The 22,959-nt window shown below is 35.0% G+C and overlaps 1 protein-coding gene across 8 annotated transcripts in view; it reads left to right on the top strand.

The window, feature by feature from the left end:
* The window catches only part of REV1 (REV1 DNA directed polymerase), a 57,346-nt gene that overhangs the window by 12,879 nt on the left and 21,508 nt on the right, over window positions 1-22,959 (top strand). For 2 of the 8 annotated variants that reach the window (XM_035315921.1, XM_035315905.1), the window contains exons 3-12: window positions 468-534; window positions 1,308-1,440; window positions 2,472-2,640; window positions 7,632-7,781; window positions 10,184-10,899; window positions 12,742-12,846; window positions 13,962-14,078; window positions 18,667-18,796; window positions 19,827-19,955; window positions 20,713-20,867. In XM_035315921.1, the coding sequence (XP_035171812.1) occupies window positions 478-534; window positions 1,308-1,440; window positions 2,472-2,640; window positions 7,632-7,781; window positions 10,184-10,899; window positions 12,742-12,846; window positions 13,962-14,078; window positions 18,667-18,796; window positions 19,827-19,955; window positions 20,713-20,867 (1,861 nt within the window). In that variant the 5' untranslated portion in view covers window positions 468-477. Of the gene's footprint in view, window positions 1-467; window positions 535-1,307; window positions 1,441-2,471; window positions 2,641-4,591; window positions 4,698-7,631; window positions 7,782-10,183; window positions 10,900-12,741; window positions 12,847-13,961; window positions 14,079-16,876; window positions 17,191-18,663; window positions 18,797-19,826; window positions 19,956-20,712; window positions 20,868-22,959 lie in introns of those variants that run through there. The other 6 variants (XM_035315915.1, XM_035315894.1, XM_035315926.1 and 3 more) reach the window with 5 other exon arrangements.

The following is a 22,959-nucleotide window of genomic DNA, read 5'->3' as shown; positions in this document are numbered from 1 at the left end:
TTTATTGTTTTGTGGAACAACAAATGCTTGGACCTCTTATGATTAGCTCTGAACCCACTGGTACAATTAATCCAGTCTCTCATGCCAGGAGGTGTTTTACATCCCCCCCATGTAAATAGTATCAAAGAGAAAAGATTGTTTGTGATTTAGGCAATATTTTGCAGGAATGGTAGCAATTTTATTTAAGAACCTTTTATGGGAGAGGTATGATGAACAGGAAGAATTCAATAAATCATAATGGCAACTGATCTTTGTGATGACTTTTTATGTGAACTACTACAAAATTGAGAAACTGCATTTCAATGTGATTTTTAGTTTCTATGTTAAATACAACTCGTATATTTCAATGCATACACACTAAAAAATGTAATCTTTGTGATATTCTGTAGATGGCCTGTAACACATGATTGAATGTCACTGATATTACTAAACATCTAATTGATTGTGTGTTTTTTCTTTCTGTGCAGAAGCTTCAGTATGAGGCGGGGTGGATGGAGGAAACGGGCTGCTGATGGCGATGGCTGGGGAATATGGGTATGTTTAAAACCAACTGGCTTTTTTTCTTTGAAGAGGTAAATGGCAAAATGGGTAAGAAGGGTTTGCAATTTTGTTAAATATGCTAAAGGTATGCTGTAAATTGAAACCTTTTGCTTCACTTGAAAAACACCTAATTTTTAAAAAAATCTTTTAAATTTAATCTCGTGTTGAAGTCTTAATTCGTAATCATCCACTAAATCGCATTATTAATGCGTGCAGACTTTTTGAATAGCTTTAACCACCATATAAAACTATTTTTTAAATTATTTTTAGAAGATACCACCACTATCTTTATAGTTGGACATACAGTAACTGAGGCACCTGATTTACTTAGGCTTCTACTGTCTTACCTATATTTCAGAACAGAAAATATGTGGAGCTTGATGAGTATTCTCTTCATTGTTTCTTTGGGCGATGAGAACTCTGGCTTAGCATCCAAACTTGCATTACTTTCTATAAAAACCCTTGTAGAAGAAAAAAATATAGATGGAATATCTTCCTTATAGAATAAGAAAAAAGGAGTATGAAATAAATACTGCCATGTTGGTAACAAGATAAAATACCTTACAGATAAATTTTATTGTAGAGGATTTGCTATTTTTTGTTTGGAAAAAAAGCATGTGTCTTCTGTAAGTCAACAAAAATTGATTTGAAGGAATGCTGCATATTTCCAGTCTTCTCATAATTGACTAGTTTCAGTCTGTAAACACAAGAAAACAGGACTAGCATCATGGGTTTTGTTTTGTTTGTCTGCTCACCTTAAAAACTAGGGAGGATACATGTCGGCAAAGGTTAAGAAATTGGAGGATCAATTCCGGTCAGATTCGGCCATAGAGCACCAGAAGGATGGAAATTCATCAAGTATCTTTAGTGGAGTCGCCATCTATGTCAATGGCTTTACAGGTGAAGCTTTTATTTTTTAAGGATCTGTTCTGTTTTGTTCCTGCGTCTGTTCAATGTCCAAAGTGTAGTAAAGGACTATAAAACACGTGTGTTTGTATCTAAGTAAATATGTAACAATTATCGTATATCTTAAATTTTGTGTATTATGTTTCTTTTGTATTTCATTATTTGGTTTCCAGTATAAAATCACATTTAGTTTCTGAATATATCTATCACTTTACTAAATCATTTACATGAATGGTCACTGCTAGAAATAGAAATAAATTTTTCTACCTTCCACCAGAAATTTCTTGTGCTCAGTTCACTATTCAGAACGCTGTACTTGTTTGTGCTGACCCAAACCTTTTGTTGCCAGTGTGGCACCACTGCAAGGGTTTTCCAAAAGCTTTTCTTTTTTCTGCTTCTTGCAAAGTAAGTATTCTTTTTTACATGATGAAAAACATTCCTAATGTGAATAATTACTGGGGTGATCAGTACTGTTAGAGGGAATAAGAATAGACATTAGTTTGTAAGGTTGTCTCTCTTCCTTGTAGTAATTCAAGAATAGCCTGGTAAGGAAGCGTTACCTGCTTCGTTAAGTCAGAAATTGTACAATAGGAGTTCTTGCTGTTGCTGAACTCTTTTGATACTGATTTTCTGTTCTGCATGTAAACTGCTCTCTCAAACTGATTAAAATGCAAGCGAGTTAATCTAATACTGGGTTTTGTGTTATGTTGCAATAGTGTTTTTTGTTTTTTTTTTAGTTTAGCATTAAATCCACTTGAGTATTTTTCCACCCTTCCTTCATACATGTTGTGGAAAGATCCTCTGTAACAATCAGAATGCTTGCATTTTGAATCACTTTTTTCAGAAATGTTTTTCTACATTTCTTATATATGTTTCTGATTTGGTCTTTGAAAACTTGTAGGTTTTCAGGGGAAGAACAATGCTTTGCACTCATTCTGATCATGACATTATATTTCTCAACTGCTGTTTTTCTTAATGTATGTGCTGACACAAAGCAGGAATATTTCTGTTTTAAAATTTTATAGATCCCTCAGCTGATGAATTAAGACGGCTAATGATGTTGCATGGAGGCCAATACCATGTATATTATTCCAGATCAAAAACAACGCACATCATTGCCACCAATCTTCCAAATGCCAAAATAAAAGAACTGAAAGGAGAAAAAGTAGTTCGCCCAGAGTGGATCATGGAAAGGTGAGTTTTGATCTACTGCTTTTACAGACTTCTTCCTTTGGAGAGAAAAAAAAAAAAAAGGAACCAAAATGTAGAAAAATAGCTTTATAAAAGGTTTCATTTGGGGATTATGGTTTAGTTTAAAATCTATCCTTGCAACAGCTGAGTAAAAATACCACTGTCATATTGCTTCTTGGTGACTGTTCCTTAGGTAACTTCACTAAGAACATTCAGAAAATCTCAGGCATAGCACAAAACCAAACATTAGCCTGTTAATTCCATTTTAATATCCAGTCAATTGGCCAGCCCTCATCTCAGTAAGTTTAAATAAATGCCAGATGATGTTTTTTAATTAACCTCTTGCCTTGTGCTTTGCCTGACTTTATTACCTGTAAATAAAGAAGAATGTCAATTTAAAAGCATTTTCATAAAACTGAAATTAATCCACCCAAAGTTTCATCATGTTATATGAGTTTGTAAAAACAAAATGAAACCCAAGGTTTGATTTCCAAATAACTTAAGTTTGTTGGTTCTTCTACTCGCTGAAATATATAGGATCAACTAAAGTTGTCCTCGGGCCCTTGAAAAAGACGATAGCTAGGCTCAGAGCAGTTCATCTGGCTTGCATCTGTCTTCCACCATCTGAGGAGCCCATGGGAAATCGGCAGGAATAGGTTCTGGAAATCGTTTTATCAGTGTCATACTATTCTTAACTAGCATCTCCTAGACACCCAGCAGAAACAGGCAAAGAACTGTTTCTGTTTGCATACTTGTAAAATGCTGTTTTCAGTTCCATATAACTTTTTGATTTTGGATTCAAATCTTTCATGTCACACAATTTCTTAAATGTGATTGTTTTTTGTTTGTTTGTTTTAATTTTGGTCAGAAATGGCAGGTTCTTTGTTTTGGAAGAGATGTTAGTTATTTGTTGTTGTTTTTAAAGCTTTAGTGTCTTACCCATGAACTTCAGTACTTGGGAAATTGGCAGGAGATGTGTTGTGGTTTGAAAGATGTGGATATTTTCATTGCCCATTGAAGTTCTTAGTGATTTTAACCAAGTTGGAAAAAACAGTTTGCTTTCAGTAGAGACCTGCTAAAACCTAATTTATGAAATCTCCTAAAATTTTCCTTATGGTGTCTTCCGTTCAGCTTCTGCATCTACTGTTTCTAGAAGGTTGTACCATAAGATAAGTCAGAAGAACTGAGGCAGTTTCCTGCAATTTGGCACGAGGAATCAGGGAGCTGACTGTCTCAGTAGAACAGGGTTTATATCAGAATCTGGAGTAAAAGCTAACTTAACAAGAACACCCTCTCTTTCATACTCTCTCAACAATATTGAAGAGCACACATCAGTTAAATACTCCTTCACTGTGTAGTACCTTGCCACATGGAATACCAAGTGATGTTATCCTCAGTAGTTCAGCTGGTGAAAATCTGTGTAGTGGATCTAGAGGTTTGAAATTTGCTCAGTATTCATATGCACTTCATGACAGTGCAGTCTGATGGACTTTTTTTTTGAGTTTGGTTAAAATCAACCCTAAAATGTTACTGTCACCTATTGCCAATAAAACAGTGTTGTTAGATCTTTAGTCCTGCCAACCAAGGATGCAAAATGAAAGATTGTTTGTCTGTCCAGCTTTAATTTATTTCTTTGTGTACACACACAATGATTTTGTTCTTAATTATATGATCACATTGTCTTGTTTCACTATAGTACTTGCTACATTCTCTACACAGAAAAGATTGAATTTAGGTTGTAAACTGCTAATTCACTGTATTTTCTGCTTCTTTTCTTTGTAACCCTATTCCTTATTTACTGCATGTGACTTGAAATCTTTGCTGAAAAATGGAATGAATAATTAATTCCCATTTCTGATGGTGCTTATCGCTATAGCATCTGACTGCTTTCCAAAGATTAATGAACTTACCATAGCACTTATCACAATAGCTGTTATTTTAATTTTTTGTTTAGGGGCCACCAAAGAGATTTTGGTAAAACACCAAAAATGTCAGTAATTTGGAGTTTGCCATGTGAACTGTGTAAGATAGGATTTTTCAGAGTTACTTATACAAGAATGGTAAGGCATGTGTTGAAGTTTATTTCTGCATTAAAAGCTTTGCATATTCTGAACTGTGAACATTCTGATCTATGGTCCAAGTCAGACATTTGTAAACCTGTTGTTAAGTGCAAATAGCTGTATCAGAAGCAAATGGAAGGTCAAAGATATTGCTGTCCTGCTCTTGAATGGTGGGGGAACCTCATGACAAAGAATATGGAAAAAGCTAAGGTGCTCGATACCATGTTTTCTTCAGCCTTTATTGGCACAGTCTACTTTCGTGCCTTGAAGGCCTGTGTGCCTAGTGGCAGAGTTTAGAAAAAAGGTGTGCTACTAAAGGTATACAAAGCATAAGTTGTGGTTTCCTTGAGCAAACCTGATGTAAACAATTCTATAGGAACAGACAGGATGCATCCAGGGGAGCTGAAGAAGCCAGCTGATGTCAGTGCTATACTACTCTGTCATCTTTGAACATTCATGACAATCAGATGAAATCACAGAAGATTGGAAAAAGGCAAATGATTTGCCTATCTCCTAAAATGGAAAGAAAAAGAAGCCAGGGAACTGCACTTTGATCAGCTTTACTACAGTCACTGAAGATAAAGGAATGTACTTTGCTCGAAGCTATGTCTGGGGTGGCACGCCATGCCTGACCGGTCTGGTCCTCCTCTGTGGTGAGGTAACTGGACAATAGGAGAGCAGTAGGTAGCATTTGCTTTAACTTCAGTAGGGCTTTTGGCACACTCTTCTGTTGCATTCTTTTAGCCAGATTGAGGAGATGAAGATTGGATAGTGGGCTGCTAGATGGGTGAAAAATTGTCTTGACTGCTTGGCTCAGATGGTAGTGGTCAGCAGTTCAGTTGAACTAACATCTGTTTTACAAGTGACATTTCTCAAGAGTCCATACCAGAGCTGTTGCAGTTTAGTGGCTTTGTTAACAATATGGCCATTGGTGATGACCAATCTGTCTGACACTTCTGAAACTACATCTGGAGTTCTTTGTCTAATTTTGGGCTCCTGATTTACAAGAGCAAGTGCAGTGGACAACCACCGGGATGAATAGGGGCCTGAAGCACATAATGTATGAAGAGAGGCTGAGGAAGCTGGTTTTGTTCAGCTTGGACTGAGTATAAGGAAAAGATTTTTCACAGTGAAGGGGAGTAAGCAGTGGAACAGCTGCCTGAAGAGAATGTAGAATCTCTGCCCTTGGAGCTATTCAGTATCTGGATGGAGTCAGCCTTGAGCAACCTGAACAAAGTTAGCCTTGCTTTAAGCAGACTTTGGACTAGAGACCTCTAGAGGTCCTTTTCAACCTAGTTTAGTCATTCTAAATTCTGTGCTCTAGGGAGTGTGAAAAGGGGAAGGGTGTTGAACAGTGCATCTACAATGAGATTCCTAGTGCTGCTGCCTTTTAATACAGCTGGGGGGGGCGGGGGAACAAAACAGCTGTGTATTGATCTGGTAGTGCAGCTACTCCAGTAGCTAAAAGCATGAACAAAATCTGTAAATGCTTTTTTTTTTAATAACCTCAAAATTAATTAAATGATTTTGAAATAGTTATCTGGGTGGTTTTTCAAGTTCACAAAGTGATACAGGAAACATAACCACGCATTTTAACAGCTGATTGGCTGCATCACCATTTTCCATACAAGAAAGCTTTGGAACTCTACCATGTTATTTTCAACTCTGGCAATATATAATGTAAATCATATACCTTTACAAATGCAATATATTCGCATATCAAGCAATATTTAAGTGATATATTTAAGGGTGGTTTTTACTATCCCATTCCCGTAGAAACCTTACCATGTATCTATGTGTATGGTAGCCAGTTTTAATTTATCTAATTGGGTAATGCAATCTCCCATTGCATTCTTCTCTAATTGCAGCAAGACAGCTCCTCCAAAGGGCTTCTGTTCCACTGATCAACTCCCTTGACAGTATTACAGATTCGAGCTTGTTAAAAAGCACATCTCCAAGAGCAAGTGTTCAGGTGTTGAAGAACAGCAAAGGAGTTTTTGTTACCAAGCTAAAATTCTCTTCAAAAATTTAAATCCAATTGTAACTTCAAAACTGAGTGCTAATATTAAGCTGCTTTGATGTGAAAAAGGTTCCTCTGTTGCAAGAAGCTTCTGTATCTGTGGCAGCGTTCAGTATGACAAGTAGTACATGAATGAGAGGTGGAATATAGGCTAAGAATGTTGTTATCTTTTCTACCAGCAACAGGCATTGGGATGGAGAGATGAAATCATACAGTGGTGTATTTTTGAGAGGATTCCACATCAGTGTCAATGATTTCACTAAGGACTTTAGCAGTTATTGAAATATAGTTGCAGTTTCAGTGGGAGAAGGAAAAGAAGAGGGAAATAAAGTGGACCATGTAGTACAGAACTGGAATGATTGTGGAGTAGATAATTATGGAACGTCTATTTGGATTTTTTTTTCTCTCTAGATTTCTTCAGTGCATTTTCTCACAAGAAGGGGGTAATTATCCTTTTGGAATGGAAAAAGTGGGAGTTCCTCTTTAATAGTGAACTGCATCCCAGCAGAATTCTTTCAAGTTCTGCCCAAATTTGCTTGGAACATGTGTACTTGAATTGTGTCAAGTTAGAGATCAGTCAGCATTGCTCAGTTAGAATAACCTGGACCATTCATGATAGATATAGATTTGTTCTATTACTTCTGACTAGTTGGTGTTTGTTTTTGAAATGAACTATCTAACTGAAATTAAATGACTAACTGACCCAACACAACTGTGTAAATGTCTTTTTTAGTACCAGTCACCACGTTGGATTGAACTGAGAAGTAATTTCTAGATAGTAGAGGGAAGAGGGTTTTAGAAGGGACAATAAGTATGTATTTCAGAACAGAAATGGTAATCACCGAAGTAATAGCTTATTGTATATTTTTAAAATGCTTTTAGTAGTAACCTATTCCTTTTTTTGTTTGTTTCAGCATAAAAGCTGGACGTCTCCTCTCGCACATTCCGTATCAGCTTTACACCAAGCAGTCAAGTGTTCAAAAAGGTCTCAGTTTTAATAGCATATGCAAACCTGAAGATGCCATGCCAGGTCCAAGCAATATAGCTAAAGATCTTAACAGGGTGTAAGTGTTTCTAATCATATATGCTGATGCTAATCATTCAACCATAACTATATCGTTTTTAAATTGATTTCAGCTTGACAGGTAGCAAACTCTGAGGAACTGAAATAAAAGTAAGGTAGAAGTAAATATAATATATTCTTCAGCTTAGAGACAATGAGACTGAGGGTGACCTCATGGCATCCTAATGTCTCCTCACGAGGGGAGCGGAGGGGCAGGTGCTGAGCTCTGCTCTCTGAGGACAGTGACAGGACCTGAGGGAATGGCATGGAGCTGCAACAGGGGAGGATCAGGCTAGGTGTTAGGAAAAGATTCTTTACCATCTCCCCAGGGAAGTGGTCACAGCACCGAGTCTGCTGGAGTTCAAGAAGCCTTTGAACAATGCTGTCAGATACAGGGTTTGATTTTTTTTGGTGGTCCTGTGTGGAGCCAGGAGTTGAACTTGATGATTCTTGTGGGTCCCTTCCAGCTTGGGAGATTTGATGATTCTGTGGTTCTATAAGTAGTTGAAAATGGAGCTTCAGTTACATCGACTCCAAGGTTTGTCTCTAATCTTCAGATGACACTGCTTGATAACGTGACCTGGGAGTCCCTCTATATGTAGTGTATCTGTATGAAAGCATACATTAAAGGATTCTAACTAGTAACACTGAAAAGTAGGTCTTTATTTCAAGAATATTTTTTATTACTTTAGCTAGTGGTATCTAGGAACAAATATTAATGCATGCTACTAGTTAAATTCTTAGTTTAGCCTCCTTTAAAAAAAAAGGTGTACCTTACATATGATAGCACCAAGATTTGAGTCATGCTCAAGAGAGAAAATGGATTAAAAAATCCTATTACAACAAAGAATTCTCTTAAGACTGCTGGAAGGGAACAGAATCAAAGGCAGTAGCAAAACTCTGGTAGAGAAGCTAGAAAGTGAAAAGCCTTCCACTTCAGCGGTGTGTTCTGTAGAGGTGATTTTTTTTATTAAGACAGTTATTGCATTTTTTTTTCAGAAGCACGTGTTGTTCTTTGTACAAAGAACAAGAATCACAGAATGGTTGAGGTTGGAAGGGACCTTTGGAGATCATCTGGTCCAATGCCCTTGCTTAAGCAATACCAAAGATACTGTACAAGATACTATTGTCTGGTTATGGTGATCTCTGTTCTTCCACAGTCCACTGATGTATTTAAAATTCAGTTGTGTGTAATGTTGAGGAGACTTTACCACAAATAAGATTTTATATTTGTAGGAATAAATAAAACTGGAACACAAAAATGAATATCCTAAGCAGTGTTTTTTATCTATATTTTGAGCTGTGTGTGATACAATCGCCATCACGTCTAACTATTGTGTTGTTGTTTTTAAATGAGAGGAATATTCAGACTTCTAAAAACATTAAATTAATCCCAAATTGCAAATTTAAAAGCCTTCTTTACCTTGTGATACTATGTACTACTGGATATACCACTGTGAGCATGCAACTCCTCAAAGCTGTTACGTTGAATATAATTTATAATTGTGATAATCTTAACAAAATTATAACAATTAACTGGCTTTCTGGTTTACTGGATAGTTAATTATTACCTATGTTTCTTTGTGAGTGTACTTAAATTGCTGGCTTTGGGAGTTGGGAGTGGTAGTTGTTTTTTCCAGCAGACCTAGAGTATATGCAACTTCTGAAGGCTGTGTTTTTAATTCTGCTTAGGATTGCTATAAAGTTAATTTTTTGGAATAAAAGCTTTGTCTTTACAGCATCAAAGTAAATATAAATTGTTAGTGCACTTGTGGAAGAATATTTTGTTTTACATGCTTAAAAGATGAAAATTAATTTGTTTTTTTTTTTAAAGGGTGAGAATGTTTGATTTACAGAGCTTGAACAGGCTTCTCCTTGAGAGAAGATAAAAAAGAATCTAACACATTGAACTAAATCACTTTGTAAAAAATTGAAGTTTTCTATTTGTACTTTTCTTGTTAAATAGAAGAGGAAAATCACATTTTTTGATTTAAAAAAAAAAAAAAAATCTCCTGATGATTCCTGCACCATTTATGCTGTCCATGGCAATACAGTTCTGTCACCAAATAATTATTGTAATTCCGTTGGAGACTGGTAGTCAAAATAAAGGGTTTGGGAATACAAGTGCCCAAAATCACGCTCACATTATAAAAGCTGTGTAAAATCCTGGTAGTGTTGCATTAATAACACAGCAAATCTGTGAAATTTTTTGTACAGCTCTACAGAGTTTTGTGACATTGAGAGGACATAGCCCAGAATTTGAGATAATTGCCTCGAGACTGTAAAAACTTTCCAGGTATATACTGATAACAACTGATAAGATAATACCTAGCACTTCAAGTGACCTGTAAATGTGCCTTTTTTAATAAAAGAAACAGTATTAAATTATCCTGTCTGTTTCAGAAATCATATTAAAAAGTGTGAGATGGGAAGTGAGATCACATCCAATGGAACAAGTAGCTGGAATGAAGAAGAGGAAGAAGAAGATGGCGGTTTGGCATTTACGGAGCTGGAGCAGATCCTTCCTGGAAGGAAACAAAATGGAATTCAGTCTCAGAAGGACAGCACTGCCATTTTTAATGGACACACACACAACACTTGTACCAGTGCCTTAAAGACGCAGGATTGCTTGGTGCCCTCCAGCAACAGTGTTGCGAGTAGGTTCTCTCCAGGCCCTGTGCAGGAGGAGGACAAGACTGAAAAAGGCATGGTTGACTTTAGAGACTGCACAACGCAGCAGTTGCAGCAAAGCAACAAAAATACAGACTTTTCGTGGAATCCACATAGGACTATGAGTAATTCATCCTCATCTTCATCTTTGCACAGTAATACTAAAATAAATGGTGCTCACCACTCCACTGTTCAGGGGCCTTCAAGCACAAAAAGCACTTCTGTACCTAATCCTAGCAAGGCAGCTTCCTTATCTGTATCCAAACCTTCAGATTGTAGTTTCATTTCTGACTTTTATTCACGTTCAAGACTACATCATATATCAACGTGGAAGTGTGAATTGACTGAGTTTGTCAACAGCCTGCAGAGAAAAAACAGCGGTGTCTTTCCAGGAAGGGAAAAATTAAAAAAATGGAAAGCAGGCAGGTCTGCACTTAAAACTGACACAGGTAGATACTTGTTTAAGAAGGTTTATATTGAGAAGGTGCCTTATCTTTGTTCACACAGTGAATGTCTAAATTAGGTGAATTAGGTTAATGTTCAATATTCACGTTACAATCAGGCTGTCTGGAAATGTGACTTTGTGCTGAAAACTAAAGGATCAACTACTTCTGTCTTTGTTTGTTAAATTGTGACTTAATGCAATATTCTGGTCTATGTTCAGTACTTCCCTGTAGAAATACTATTCCTGACTTTACAAAGATTTGTAGACTGATCAAAAGAGTGAAAATATTATACCTATCAGTGTGCAAATCTGTAGTTGCCACGTGGAAGCCTAAAGGAAAAAAAAACAAAACAAAACAAAATGCTCCTTTTCTGTAGTTCAGTGTGAAAAATTGAAAGATGAATAACATTTGAAAACGAGATACTAACAAAAAACTAATTTAGATTTCTGTGTATCTCTGGGTCTGCTTAAATGGGTAATAGTATCATGTGAGACTTTTGAACCTGGCGTATGACAGAAGAGAGATGTTTTGTCATTATATTGCACATCAAGGGCCAAAATGAAAACGTGTAATTTATGATAGGCAAAGTGGTGCACGTAGAAATGAAGTATTTTGCATCTTTAGAATCTCTAATTTAGTCTTATTCAATTAAAAGGCTAGTTCTGTTCTGTTAGATTCTGACTGCTATATATACTGCAAAAATATTCACTTATCACATGAAAATTTGCTCAAGATGATAAATTACCACGTTCTAAAAATTTATTGTTAGATAAATAATTTAATGGATTTTGTGTTTATGCTATCACACCCCAGTTATAAAACATGTTAGCTTATAAACTACCTTAATGCATAATTTTCTAACAAAATATGGTATAAGCTAATACATCTTTACTCTCTCTTTGATTTGGCCTAGAGAATTCACGTAATTGCTCTGTTTCAGTTGACAAGTAGCAAATTCTGAGGCACCAACTTGATTGCCTGATTTGTAAATAGGCCCCTCATAAGATAGTCTTTTTGTTCTGTTTGTTTGTTTTGTTTGTTGTTTGCTGTTTTGTTCTGTTTTTATGAATGAGCCCCAATGGTAAATTATGAAAAAAGAGGAAAGCATTTTTGATTATTCAGCAATTGACACTGTTGTCAGGCAACACAATTCAGGTGTTATGTGAAGTATTTTTTCACTATTACGCATTATGCATTGTTTAAATTAAGATCATTTTTTTGTTAGCTCTAGCCTCCTCTGGTAAGTCAGCGACATAGACATGCAGACTTGAGCGTCCAGAATACCTGACAAAAGTATTACTAGTATGTTAGCAGTATAAGTTCTTCAGTCTGTAGTTGTCTTGCTTATCTTTGCATGTTTGTATGAATGTAGTACAGCAATAATGAAATCCAATTGTGTAAAATGTTTAACGCTCATTTTGTGTGTTTGAAGAATCGAAGGTAGTCCTCAGTGCAGCTGAACTTTTTTAAATCTTTTTGAACAGTCTTCTGATCAATGAACAGAAACGTTCTCTGCTGCGTATTGAGTGTTAACATAGTGGAGTTAAGATTCCGTTTCCATAAAGCGCATTAATCTCCTTGGGTTGATGGAACTTGATATAGCAAGATAGAAGTTGTTAGTTGCAGGAAAATAAAATGGAAACCTCAAGTTGATGCATTGCTTAGGTACTGTATATTTACATTTCTCTGATAATTTAGGAAATGTGTGTGTTCTCTTGGTGCGAAGAAAAAAGTCTTTTTAACCTAAGATGGTTAAAAAAATGATAGTCCTTGATGACTACTGTAATTAGTACTAAAGTATATAAATTAGGGTTCAAGTTTTCTATTGGTATATCTTCATATTAGGTAATGTGTCTGCAAGCTCAGCCAAGCCGCAGAGCTGTATAATGCACGTGGATATGGATTGCTTCTTTGTGTCTGTGGCTACCCGAAATAGACCTGATCTCAAAGGTAAGTATTTCATTGAAGATACTACAATTTACTCAGTTGAGCCTTAAAAAAAAAGAGAGAGAGAAGCTATAGACTGACAAAATGAACTTTGTTGTTCTTTTTTTTTTTTGGCATCATTGTCTGATATTCAGATCGTGTGACTTTCATATCCTTATTTTCTCACAATCCAAAAGCAAATGGAAGAGAAAGTTGGAATTGCCATTAGAAGTTGGAGCATGTGATCATCCTTAGGACAGGCGAAGAGTTAGTAGAGCTCCTTAGCAAGTTGTTTGTTTGTGTCCTAAAAGTGTAACATTCAGAAATTGAAATGCTAGCTGTTCTGTGCAAACACTGAACTTTGCTGACGCCCAAGTCTGAAGACTTGGTGCAGTGTTGACCATCTGACATCCAGCTATCATAGACCTTGGGAAAGAAAAAGAGTAAGCTGTGTAATTCCTTTCTTCCACCCCAGAACAGGAGCAATAGTGTCAAAGATGGTTCTAGTCTGTGTATGTCTTTAAAACTTATTTCCTGCCAAGTTTCAAATTCCTTTACTAGAATATAAAGAACCTAGGACTTTCTGCAAATATTTTTTTTTCTGTTCCACAGAAGCTTGCCAGAACTTTCACTGTGTAAATTAGCTTGCTGTAGAAAAACTATGGAGGTGTTGATATTACTAAAAAGTCAAAAGTTTAACTAGAGATTTGATGTTATACAGGTAATTTAACAAATGAAACTGAGCGTGATGGTATGCATATGCTCTCTTAGTTAAGCTTAGTATTTAAAATCAATACAGTGTTTGCTGTGTCTTAAACTAATGAATTGTTAGGGCATTGGTGAAGTTTCACAACTTTGATTTGTAGTAATTACTAAGGACAAACAAATATGGCTGTATTTTTACCCTTTCAAAACTTCTCTTGTTGCTTTCTAATTGCAGTCATGAAATTCATAGTCATATTGCAAAGTCACTTCTATAGCTGTTTCTTCCCTAATGCTGTGAGAGTGTGTAAGCTTGAAAGAGATCACTAAAAATAGAGCAAACTTCTTTATAAACTGACCTTAGTTACAGAGTTATTAAAATGTAAGCTACTAGCAGTGTTGACAGAAATCTAAGTATGTGCGTTTCTTCTCCACAGGAAAGCCAGTAGCTGTTACTAGCAACAGAGGTGCAGGAAAGGCACCGCTGCGCCCTGGTGCAAACCCCCAGCTTGAAAGACAATATTACCAGAATAAGCTATTGAATGGCAAAGCAGGTACAGATAAGTCTGTTTGTTTAAATTGTTTTATTATTGAAGACATTTTCCTTAAAGTGCATAATGGAGCAATTGTTTTTGTTTTTTAATGTGCGGAACTTCAGAAAAGAAACGTCTTTGGACACTGTAATGCTCTGTGGCCTCAGGCATGATGTGCCACTGTGACTTTATCAGTTTTCTTTGCACAATATGGGTGAATTTTTTTCAAGTGATTTTAGTTTTTAATTTATTGAGTATAAGGTATACTAAGTAATGTTTCAAGTAAGAAATACAGACTGTCTGGGATCATTCAGTTCTGAGTAAACCTATTATAGAGAAGAAGGTACAAAATGAATTTTATAAGGCTACTATTTTTTTAATTATAAAAGTAGAAATGACAGTAAATGGCCAATTAGAAAATGATCAATTGAAGTTGGCTTTTGAATTGTATGGGTACAATATCAGTGTACAGTGAGTTAATTTGAGTGCTTCTTAGAGCATTTTGGCTGTCTGGAAGTTCTGTGGCAACTCCCATGAGTGTTTTGTTTTCTCAAAACCAGGGCATTTGTTGTAATTCAAAAATTCATTACTTTCCTACGGTAATATTGAATTTTTTTACTGTGTGTAAACAAAACATTGTTACTGTTTTACTGCCTGAACTGTGTTTACTATGAGAAAGGAAATTGCTAAACATAAGTAGCAACTTTTCTTCTTTTTTTTTTCTTTTTACAACAGTCTGCATAATCAGTTTGAAGTTTTAAGTAACTAAGTATCTTTGTGCCCTTACTTAATTTCAGTTTAGATTTGGAAATTGTTTCTCCTTTGCCCCTCATAGGTGCACTTCTTACCTACCTTGCAGTAGGAAATGCTGTTGTTCTAAAATTTAACGTTCAGTTAGTTTCATTGTTGATGCAAGAGGTGGAAAAAGCTTGTTCTTCCATGGTTGTTTCTGAAATGTTAGTACTCTTTTTAACAAAAAGAAAGCTCTAAAATTTTACAGATTTGCAAAGGCATTTGGAAACAAGATATTAGAGGAAGTGCTGCCATTTTATTTGTGTTTCTGATGTAGTTTAACACTTCGAAACTGAAATAGAATATATGTTAGTGGAACCCATTGGCCTTGAACTCTCAAAAGACTCTTCAGGATGCTACAGACTTAGCTTCTGCTGTGTTGGCAATGCCATGTATAAGCGTGTTACAAAGATAGTTGTGGTTTTTATGGAGTTGGGTTTTCTGCAGTAAAGGCTTGTGTATGAACTATTTATCGGTAGCTCAATTTTATGCAGTGATGTTGTAACTTTTATTAAGTCCTTAGATTGGATAAGGATGTGACTTGATGTAGTCAAGCAATATATGCAGAGTGAGGTGGTTAAAATTAAGGAAATTTAGCTGATAAGCAGCATGTTCTTTATGAATTCAGTAGTATCTTTTCTACTATATTTATTGCTTAAAGGTACAGCACATTTCAGCCTCATTGTATAACAAACTCAGTTTCTTACTGCAGCAGCATTTTCTGAATGTACGCACATTCATGTCTTTTAACTTCATCCAATCTTACTGGCTTACACACAGGCGGGCAGCTATCTCTTTCTTTCTTGATACTTAGTCTGATTATACAACCTGTTGTTTTGGTGAAAGGATTTTTTCTTAACACTCTTTTTACAGTCTCAATCTTATTAGCTGCAGGTTCATAATATATTTTGGTCTCTAATTTTTATCTCCATATGCAATGTTTTTATCAACAAAAAATGCAGCTTGCTGTTTCTGCTTGCATTTTCATAAGTACATGGGTTGTCTTTTGGGAAGAAGAAATTACAATTAGTTATAGTCTTAGATGAAAAGATGGAAGTGCAGGTTAGATTTTTCTAACACAACAGTATCTTAGAAGGTCTATGTGAAACACTTAACAGCATGTGCTTAATTGTGGCATGCCACAGGTAAATACGGTCCAGCAGGCACATATATCACATAGAAAAGTGCTTTTTCTAAAATACAAAAAATACCAAATGCTAAATTGTACTCTGTTAAACATATACGGTTGAGTCTGGGAGAATGTTATGTAAGTTGAAATAAAAAGGTAGTTGGGAACAGCTTTCAACACAGACATATTTTTACATCCATGCTTCACCATGGAACCAACTTCATTTTGTAATGCTTCATGCTTTCCAGACCGTTGTCTGATTTTTGCCTTCTCCAGGTCTTGCCTATTAGAAAAAAATGTTTTAAATTAACAACCAGCAAAACAAAGAAAAGAAAAAATCTTATGAATCACTTAGTTTCACCAAATACTGAATTCTGCAGCTTCAGCTACTTCTTTTTTTTTTTTTTTTTTGCAAACTACTTCTTTAGTGATACTGGTTTTCCTGCCTTTGATCTGCATTGTTAGACAGATACCTGGTGTCAAGAGAATCTTGGATCTTTTATGAAATACTTTCTTTTTCTTGTTTGAATTCATCTAAATATGTATAACTTCTAAATTAAAAAAAAAAAATTGCTATCATTCTCTAAATCTCCAAATTGGAGATGGACTTTCTGGGTAGTAGAAATTACTTCTCTACATACATGCCATCTTTAACATTCATGTCCTAAAGTTAGAGGATTAACATATGTTAATCAAATTTCATAGTTTGGGGTCTTTTTTTCCATGGCCAGGATGCCCAAGATGTGAATGTTTTTTTTGGCTTCCTTTCCCCCAACCCTAGTATCTACCCCCGTTTTTCATTCTAAAGAGCAGCAGTTTTTAACCATCATATTAGTCACAGATTTATTCTCAGCGATTTCTTTTTCACAGACTTGGGTCCTGGCCTCTGATTTCTCCATCCGTTGCTCCACATTCACCATGTGCCTGTCTAGTTTCCCAGCTTTTGATGAGAGGTTCTCTACCTTGCCTTCCATTGAGGACAATGTGTTCTGCATTGCCCTGAATTTCACATGAAGTGACTCCATCAGCTCATGGGGGGATCCACTCTGCTGCGATGTGGAAAAAGTCGACGAGTCCAGTGAAGATAGACAAGATGACAGCATCATCTCAGGCCAGGGCACAGGAAGGCACGGACTAAAGAAATTGTTCTTGTCATTCTTACCTTTAGTTGGGGCACAATTTTGCTCTAATTTTCAGCTGCAGACATCTTAGGTAACTTACTGAGCTCATCATACATTAAAATATTTACAATATGAAAAGGTACATGAATTTAGCAGAAATTCTGAATAAAAGCAGCTTTTCACATGAGTTAGGTTCTGCCCCTGCTATCTCCACTCATTACAACACTTTCTCTGGTCTCATAACAACTTGAATGTGCACGTAGCACCATATTTCCTTCCAATCATAGTGTTAGTGTGTAAGTTGTTGGTACCGTGAAATATAATTAGGCATTGCAACACTCTGAAGAAAACTCCCTGTTTATTATAATAAAGGTGTATTGGTATTAAATATACTATAGTATGAAAAAGAGCTATTAGATACATAGTGGGTTTCATTTTAAGTAAACAGACATTTTTTGTCTGTGTTATGCTTTCTTGTTTTGATTCTGATAAGAAGTTTGGGAGGGCATAGAGGTTATTGCATCTAGACATTTTTTTCAGACTGATCAGTTGTTCAGAGTACAGGCATGTATCTTTCAAGGTTTGCATACCGTGAAAAAAAAAAATAGAAAGAAATAGAGAATGTTTTACTCGATTCCAGTATTATGACATTCTGTTCTAGTGTGTCGTGGGCCTGATGGGCTCTTTAAAACTTACCTGAGAGATGCATAGAATTAGGAAAGGTCTGTCTCGTTTTAAAAGTCTGTGGCTACAACATTTATAATTTAGTCTTTTTGATCCAAGAGAAGTTTATGGTGATAATTGAAAGGAGTTGATATATTTGGCATATTCTAATCAAATATATGGTAGGAAGAAACAACAAGTTTTGTCAATTAACTTCCTCATAAGAGGGTTAGAGGAAATACAGGGTACTAGCCTGTGTTCTATTTTGTTTTAATTTGATACAATTAGCCTTCTTGTTATTTCACTTCATCCCTTAAAAATCGCTTTGAGGTATCTAGATTAAGTAATTATTAGAATGTAGTTTTCAGTAATAGGTTATAAGTATCGTGAACAGTGGAGTTGTATTTTGAATGTAATTTCTTTGTTCTGGTGGTAGTCATGCATTCTAGGAAGGAATATGACTGAGCATCTTGTTCTGGCAAGCAGTTGGCAAATTTGCTTACAGAATAGGCTTGTAGCAGTCTCAAGCGTTTGATCATTTTATTGTCATTAAAGTTAACTGAGATGAGGCTTATTTTACAGCGTGGTGTATGTAGCCACCAACAAATTGTTGCCTAGTATTTTTAGGGAAAACAGAAATGCTATTTTTCTGTAGCACAGTATTCCTTTCAGTAACGTGTGCAGACCTACCTGTAGAGAGAGGTTACTATGTTGGGGCTTCTGTGTTTTTCTTTTTTGTTTACCTTGACTATGATGTGAATCAGTATAGTATTAACTTCTCGCCAACGGTAGTATAGAAACTGTATCAAATACAATCTCTTATTTTTGTTTAATTTACATTGATTCTGTTGAACTCCTAAGAAAAATACTATAAAAATGAATATAAATATTATTTTCCAAGCAGAAATTAGAGTACCTGATAAGCTGGACTCATCATTCTGGGAGCATCCGGATTCCACACACATGAATGGAGGTGACTTCAATCAGACAGTTCTGTCCATGGCTGAAATTGCTTCTTGTAGTTACGAAGCCAGGTAGGTAATATTAGCTATCAATTGCTTGAAAAATCTCATACAGATAGGCATAAAACAAACAAAAAAAGCAGTTGTTAGGTCACATTTCCTTAAACTTACCCAGATTAAGAAAGGTTTTTAAGTTTTCAGAAGTTGTGGTTAAATGGGCTGTTAGAATTTAGCACGAGGTTTTCACTGTGCATGTTGTTACTTCTTAAACACTGTTTAATAGCTCTCAGCCTAACCTACATGTTACTTAAAACAAAACCTATTAAGGAGGACCTTATGTCATTCACAGTGATACTGTTAATTTCATAATGTTATCTTCATTTCTTTGCATCCAAGCTGCATTATTTCATGGAGTTAAGAACACTTTGTTACTGAAGGTTTTAGTTAAAATGAGACAATGATAAGTGTTATTACTAAACTTAGAACTTTCTTGCAGATGTTGAGCATCTGCAATATAGCATAGACAACCAAGATAGCATAGTTTATAATAAGTTGTTTCATATTCTCAATAATTATAAACAACCACAGTGTTGAAAAGTAAGACCTTATTCTCTGATAAAAGTAATGCTCAAGAAATTATGCATTTGTTGGAACCTTTCTTAAGAGTACTAGGGTGGGTAGGCAGGTTTACATTTCTACATTGAAAAGTTACCTTGTTTATTACAGGAGCAAAATGTTATAAGTTTGCACAGTGATATATGAAAATCAGCTATCTTAGCCACTGTAGCATATGTTTGGATTTCATTTAAAAATAAAATGGCAAGTATTGCTTTCTAGAGACTTTTTGTCTTAAGCATGTTTCCAAGGACAGGCTGTCCAAGCTGCCTGCCTGAATATTATACAGCTAATTCAAATACTCCATTTGCGGTTGTTTTTCTTACCTATTAATTTGCTAGCAGTTGAACTTAATCCTTTTTATTGATGTTATTGAATTTATTTATTTTTATGGGAAAAGACTAGTAACTTATGTGGAAATAGCCCATGTTAACATAATTTGTGGAAAAGTTGATATGGTATTTGTGTGTTTTTTATTAATTTTTAGACAAGTCGGCATAAAGAATGGAATGTTTTTTGGCCAAGCAAAAAAGTTGTGTCCAAATCTTCAAGCAGTTTCGTATGATTTTGATGCGTACAAAGAAGTTGCACAGACAGTGTATGAAATACTCGCAAGGTAAGGTGTACTGTGTGATTATATGATCTTCCATGGTAAGATTATCAAACATATTTTAATATGCTACTGCTTAATGCTGTTATTTGATTTAGTATTTTCATTCCATGTTACTCTTTACCTTCATTAAAGCTATTACTGTTTAAATCTTCCTGCTGTAGTATTTTTGTTACTTTTCTTTGTTTGAGCATCGTCCTTCTTCTGAGCATTCTTTTATCTTGAAGCCAAACAGTCAGTGTCAGGCTTCCAAAGGAGTCATTGTTAAATTTGTTACTGATTACACTATGAGGAGAAGTACTTGCTAGTACTTCTTGCTAGTGAGATTCATCCAAAGTGTTTTATTATTTTCTGGCGTTTGTTTGGTGGGTTTGGGTATGGGGGTTCTTCTGTTTGGGTGTGGGGTTTTTTTGTGTGTTTTTTTTTTGTGAGTAATTTAAGAATGGATTATTGGAGTAACTATTAGAAACTACTTTCTGATTTAAAATGCACTCGAACAAAACTGGAAATTTGTTAGTGTGACTGAAAAACAAGCATTCAACTCTTGCTCCAGCTATTCTTTTAAAAGCATGATGCATGTTGAAATTTGTCCTACATTAGTAGTGTTACTGTAATGTGCTGTTCTAGGATTTTTAATATGTTGTGTCATACAAAATAAGCAGGGAAATGCCACCACAAAAGGAAGACTTTATTTGCTACATATTTGTTTTAACAGATGGTGAGCTGTTGCTGGTGTTTCACCTCCTTTACTTTGTGTTGATAGCTATACTCATAACATCGAAGCAGTCAGTTGTGATGAAGCACTAGTAGATATCACTGAAATCCTTACAGAGACCAGATTGACTCCTGATGAGTTTGCAAATGCTATCCGCACCGAAATCAAAGCCCAAACTAAATGCACTGCTTCTGTTGGGATGGGTAAGTACCTTATTTCATTTCCATTTACAGGGACTGCCTGCTTTTGTTAGGCGTATCACAGCTATGTAAGATTGCCATAACTCATAAGTGTTTGTGCAATGTGGAATATATTGCCATTTACATTAAATTACCATAAATGAAAATGCAAGTAAATCTTCATAAGTGGAAAGTTTTTGCTTAAAACTTAAAAAATTGCTATCGCTTCTCCTTTGCTATCTGAACAATAAGCTAAAATTCCATCTGTGTGATGTTCTTACATTTTAATGAAATGCTACTGTATTTTCCCAGTAAATAGAAACATGAGTACAGATCCTGTTCCTTATAGGAGAAGGCAGTAAGAGTTTATGAGGATTTAACATAATTATGAGGTGTTGAAAGCAAAGATTTCTGTGATTTCAGATATGTAATTTCATATACAATACCGAATACAAAAGACTTTTTTCTTGCTGTTCCTAACCATATTAGATGTAAGCATCTGTAAATACATATGCTAAGTGTACCTAAGTATATAAAATCCACTTGTGATGTAAGCAGAATTCTCCTTTTATATCATAGTAGCAGAGAGACTATAATTCTCTAGATTCCTATTTGTTTTTTACTCTTTTATATGTTTATTTAGTGTGTTTATTTTTTCTATAGAAAGAACAGACTTACTTTTTAAAGTATTTTTTTATAATCTGTTATACTAGTTCTCTTCCTGGTTGTAAGAGACAAATACATGTGAGGAAATATTTTTTCTAATAATCAATTTTTGTGAGATACTTGAAAAATGTTTTTTGTGTCCTTTATAGAAATATGGTAGGTACTGTACAAGAACTTTTGTCTTTTCACTCATAATTCATAAAGTAAAGGAATCAGAGGAAACAGTTGCACTATTACATGAATGTAGAGACACGATTTCAAAGATGTGGTCTATCAGAAATACCTTGTGTAAGTGATCAGTATGTTGCCTGATGGGAAAGTTCTACCAATATAATAGAATGTAAATTTGAACAGATGCTGCTATACAATAGAGATCTCTCAAAGCTATTAATTTCTGGTTAGAGATAAATGAAGGATACGTTTATACCAGTTGAATAAATTCTATTTTTACCCTAGAAATTCTAATAGCTAAACTAAACTGACTTAAACAATGCTAGTGAAAGATTAAACACTCATCTGTAAACATCCTGTATCCTGCTTTTTTCATTTGTTAAGTGAGGTATTAATTTTTTTCTAGTTTATTTCAGTGTTCTGGGAATAATGATTAAAGAAGATAAATCACTAAGATTTTGTGGTATTAGAGGCTATGTTGGTATGTTTGGTAGATAAGAGGATCAGTCTTCTGTACCCTATAGACAAAACAGGGATCTCCAGAGTTAGACAGCAGATTGAATGGGGACTGTCAAGAATTGTTTCATCAATTTGACTTCAGGAGAAATAATGGACACAAAAGTCACAAATGCTGAAATAAGTCTTGTTCCCACCACATGTAATGAGTGCACAGAATAATTTAATGAAGTCACTGTTTTCTTAGTGAAACTTGAAGCCCAAATATTAGCTTAATTCCAGTATTTCACAAGTAGTATATACTTGATAGAATTGTCACCTAATTATTACTTACATTGACCACAGTAGACTTTTTGGAAGTTACACAGTGTTAAAGTATTACCATTCTACGTTTTTAGCCACTTGCAGTTAGTTAACTGTTTTCTTTACCTCTACGTGTGTAGAACATCACCAAGACAAAGATTCAGCGTTCTTCATGAAGTGTCCCACACTTGTTGGTTGCTTTGTTTTAGGGTTGTTCTTTTGGCTTCTGTTTTTGTTTAATTGCAAATGCAGTTACCACTAGTTACTCTGTTGTAATCATAAATACTGCTAATTGCTAATTTGGGAGTTGAGATAGCAAAATATAAATGAATATTTATATTTTATATTTTTATATATTTTTATATTTATTTCAATATAAAATATTTATATTTTATATTGAATTAATATTTATATTTTATAATTAATATTTATATTTTATATAAAATATTTATATTTTATATTGAATATTTATATTTTATATTTAAAAAAATCTTTTTTTTTTAATGAAGAATTTAACTGT

This window comes from Oxyura jamaicensis, chromosome 1 (assembly GCF_011077185.1).
Source record: "Oxyura jamaicensis isolate SHBP4307 breed ruddy duck chromosome 1, BPBGC_Ojam_1.0, whole genome shotgun sequence".
Lineage (NCBI taxonomy): Eukaryota > Metazoa > Chordata > Aves > Anseriformes > Anatidae > Oxyura > Oxyura jamaicensis.
Note: the sequence above shows the minus strand (reverse complement) of the source record. Positions and strands in the feature narration are given on the sequence as shown.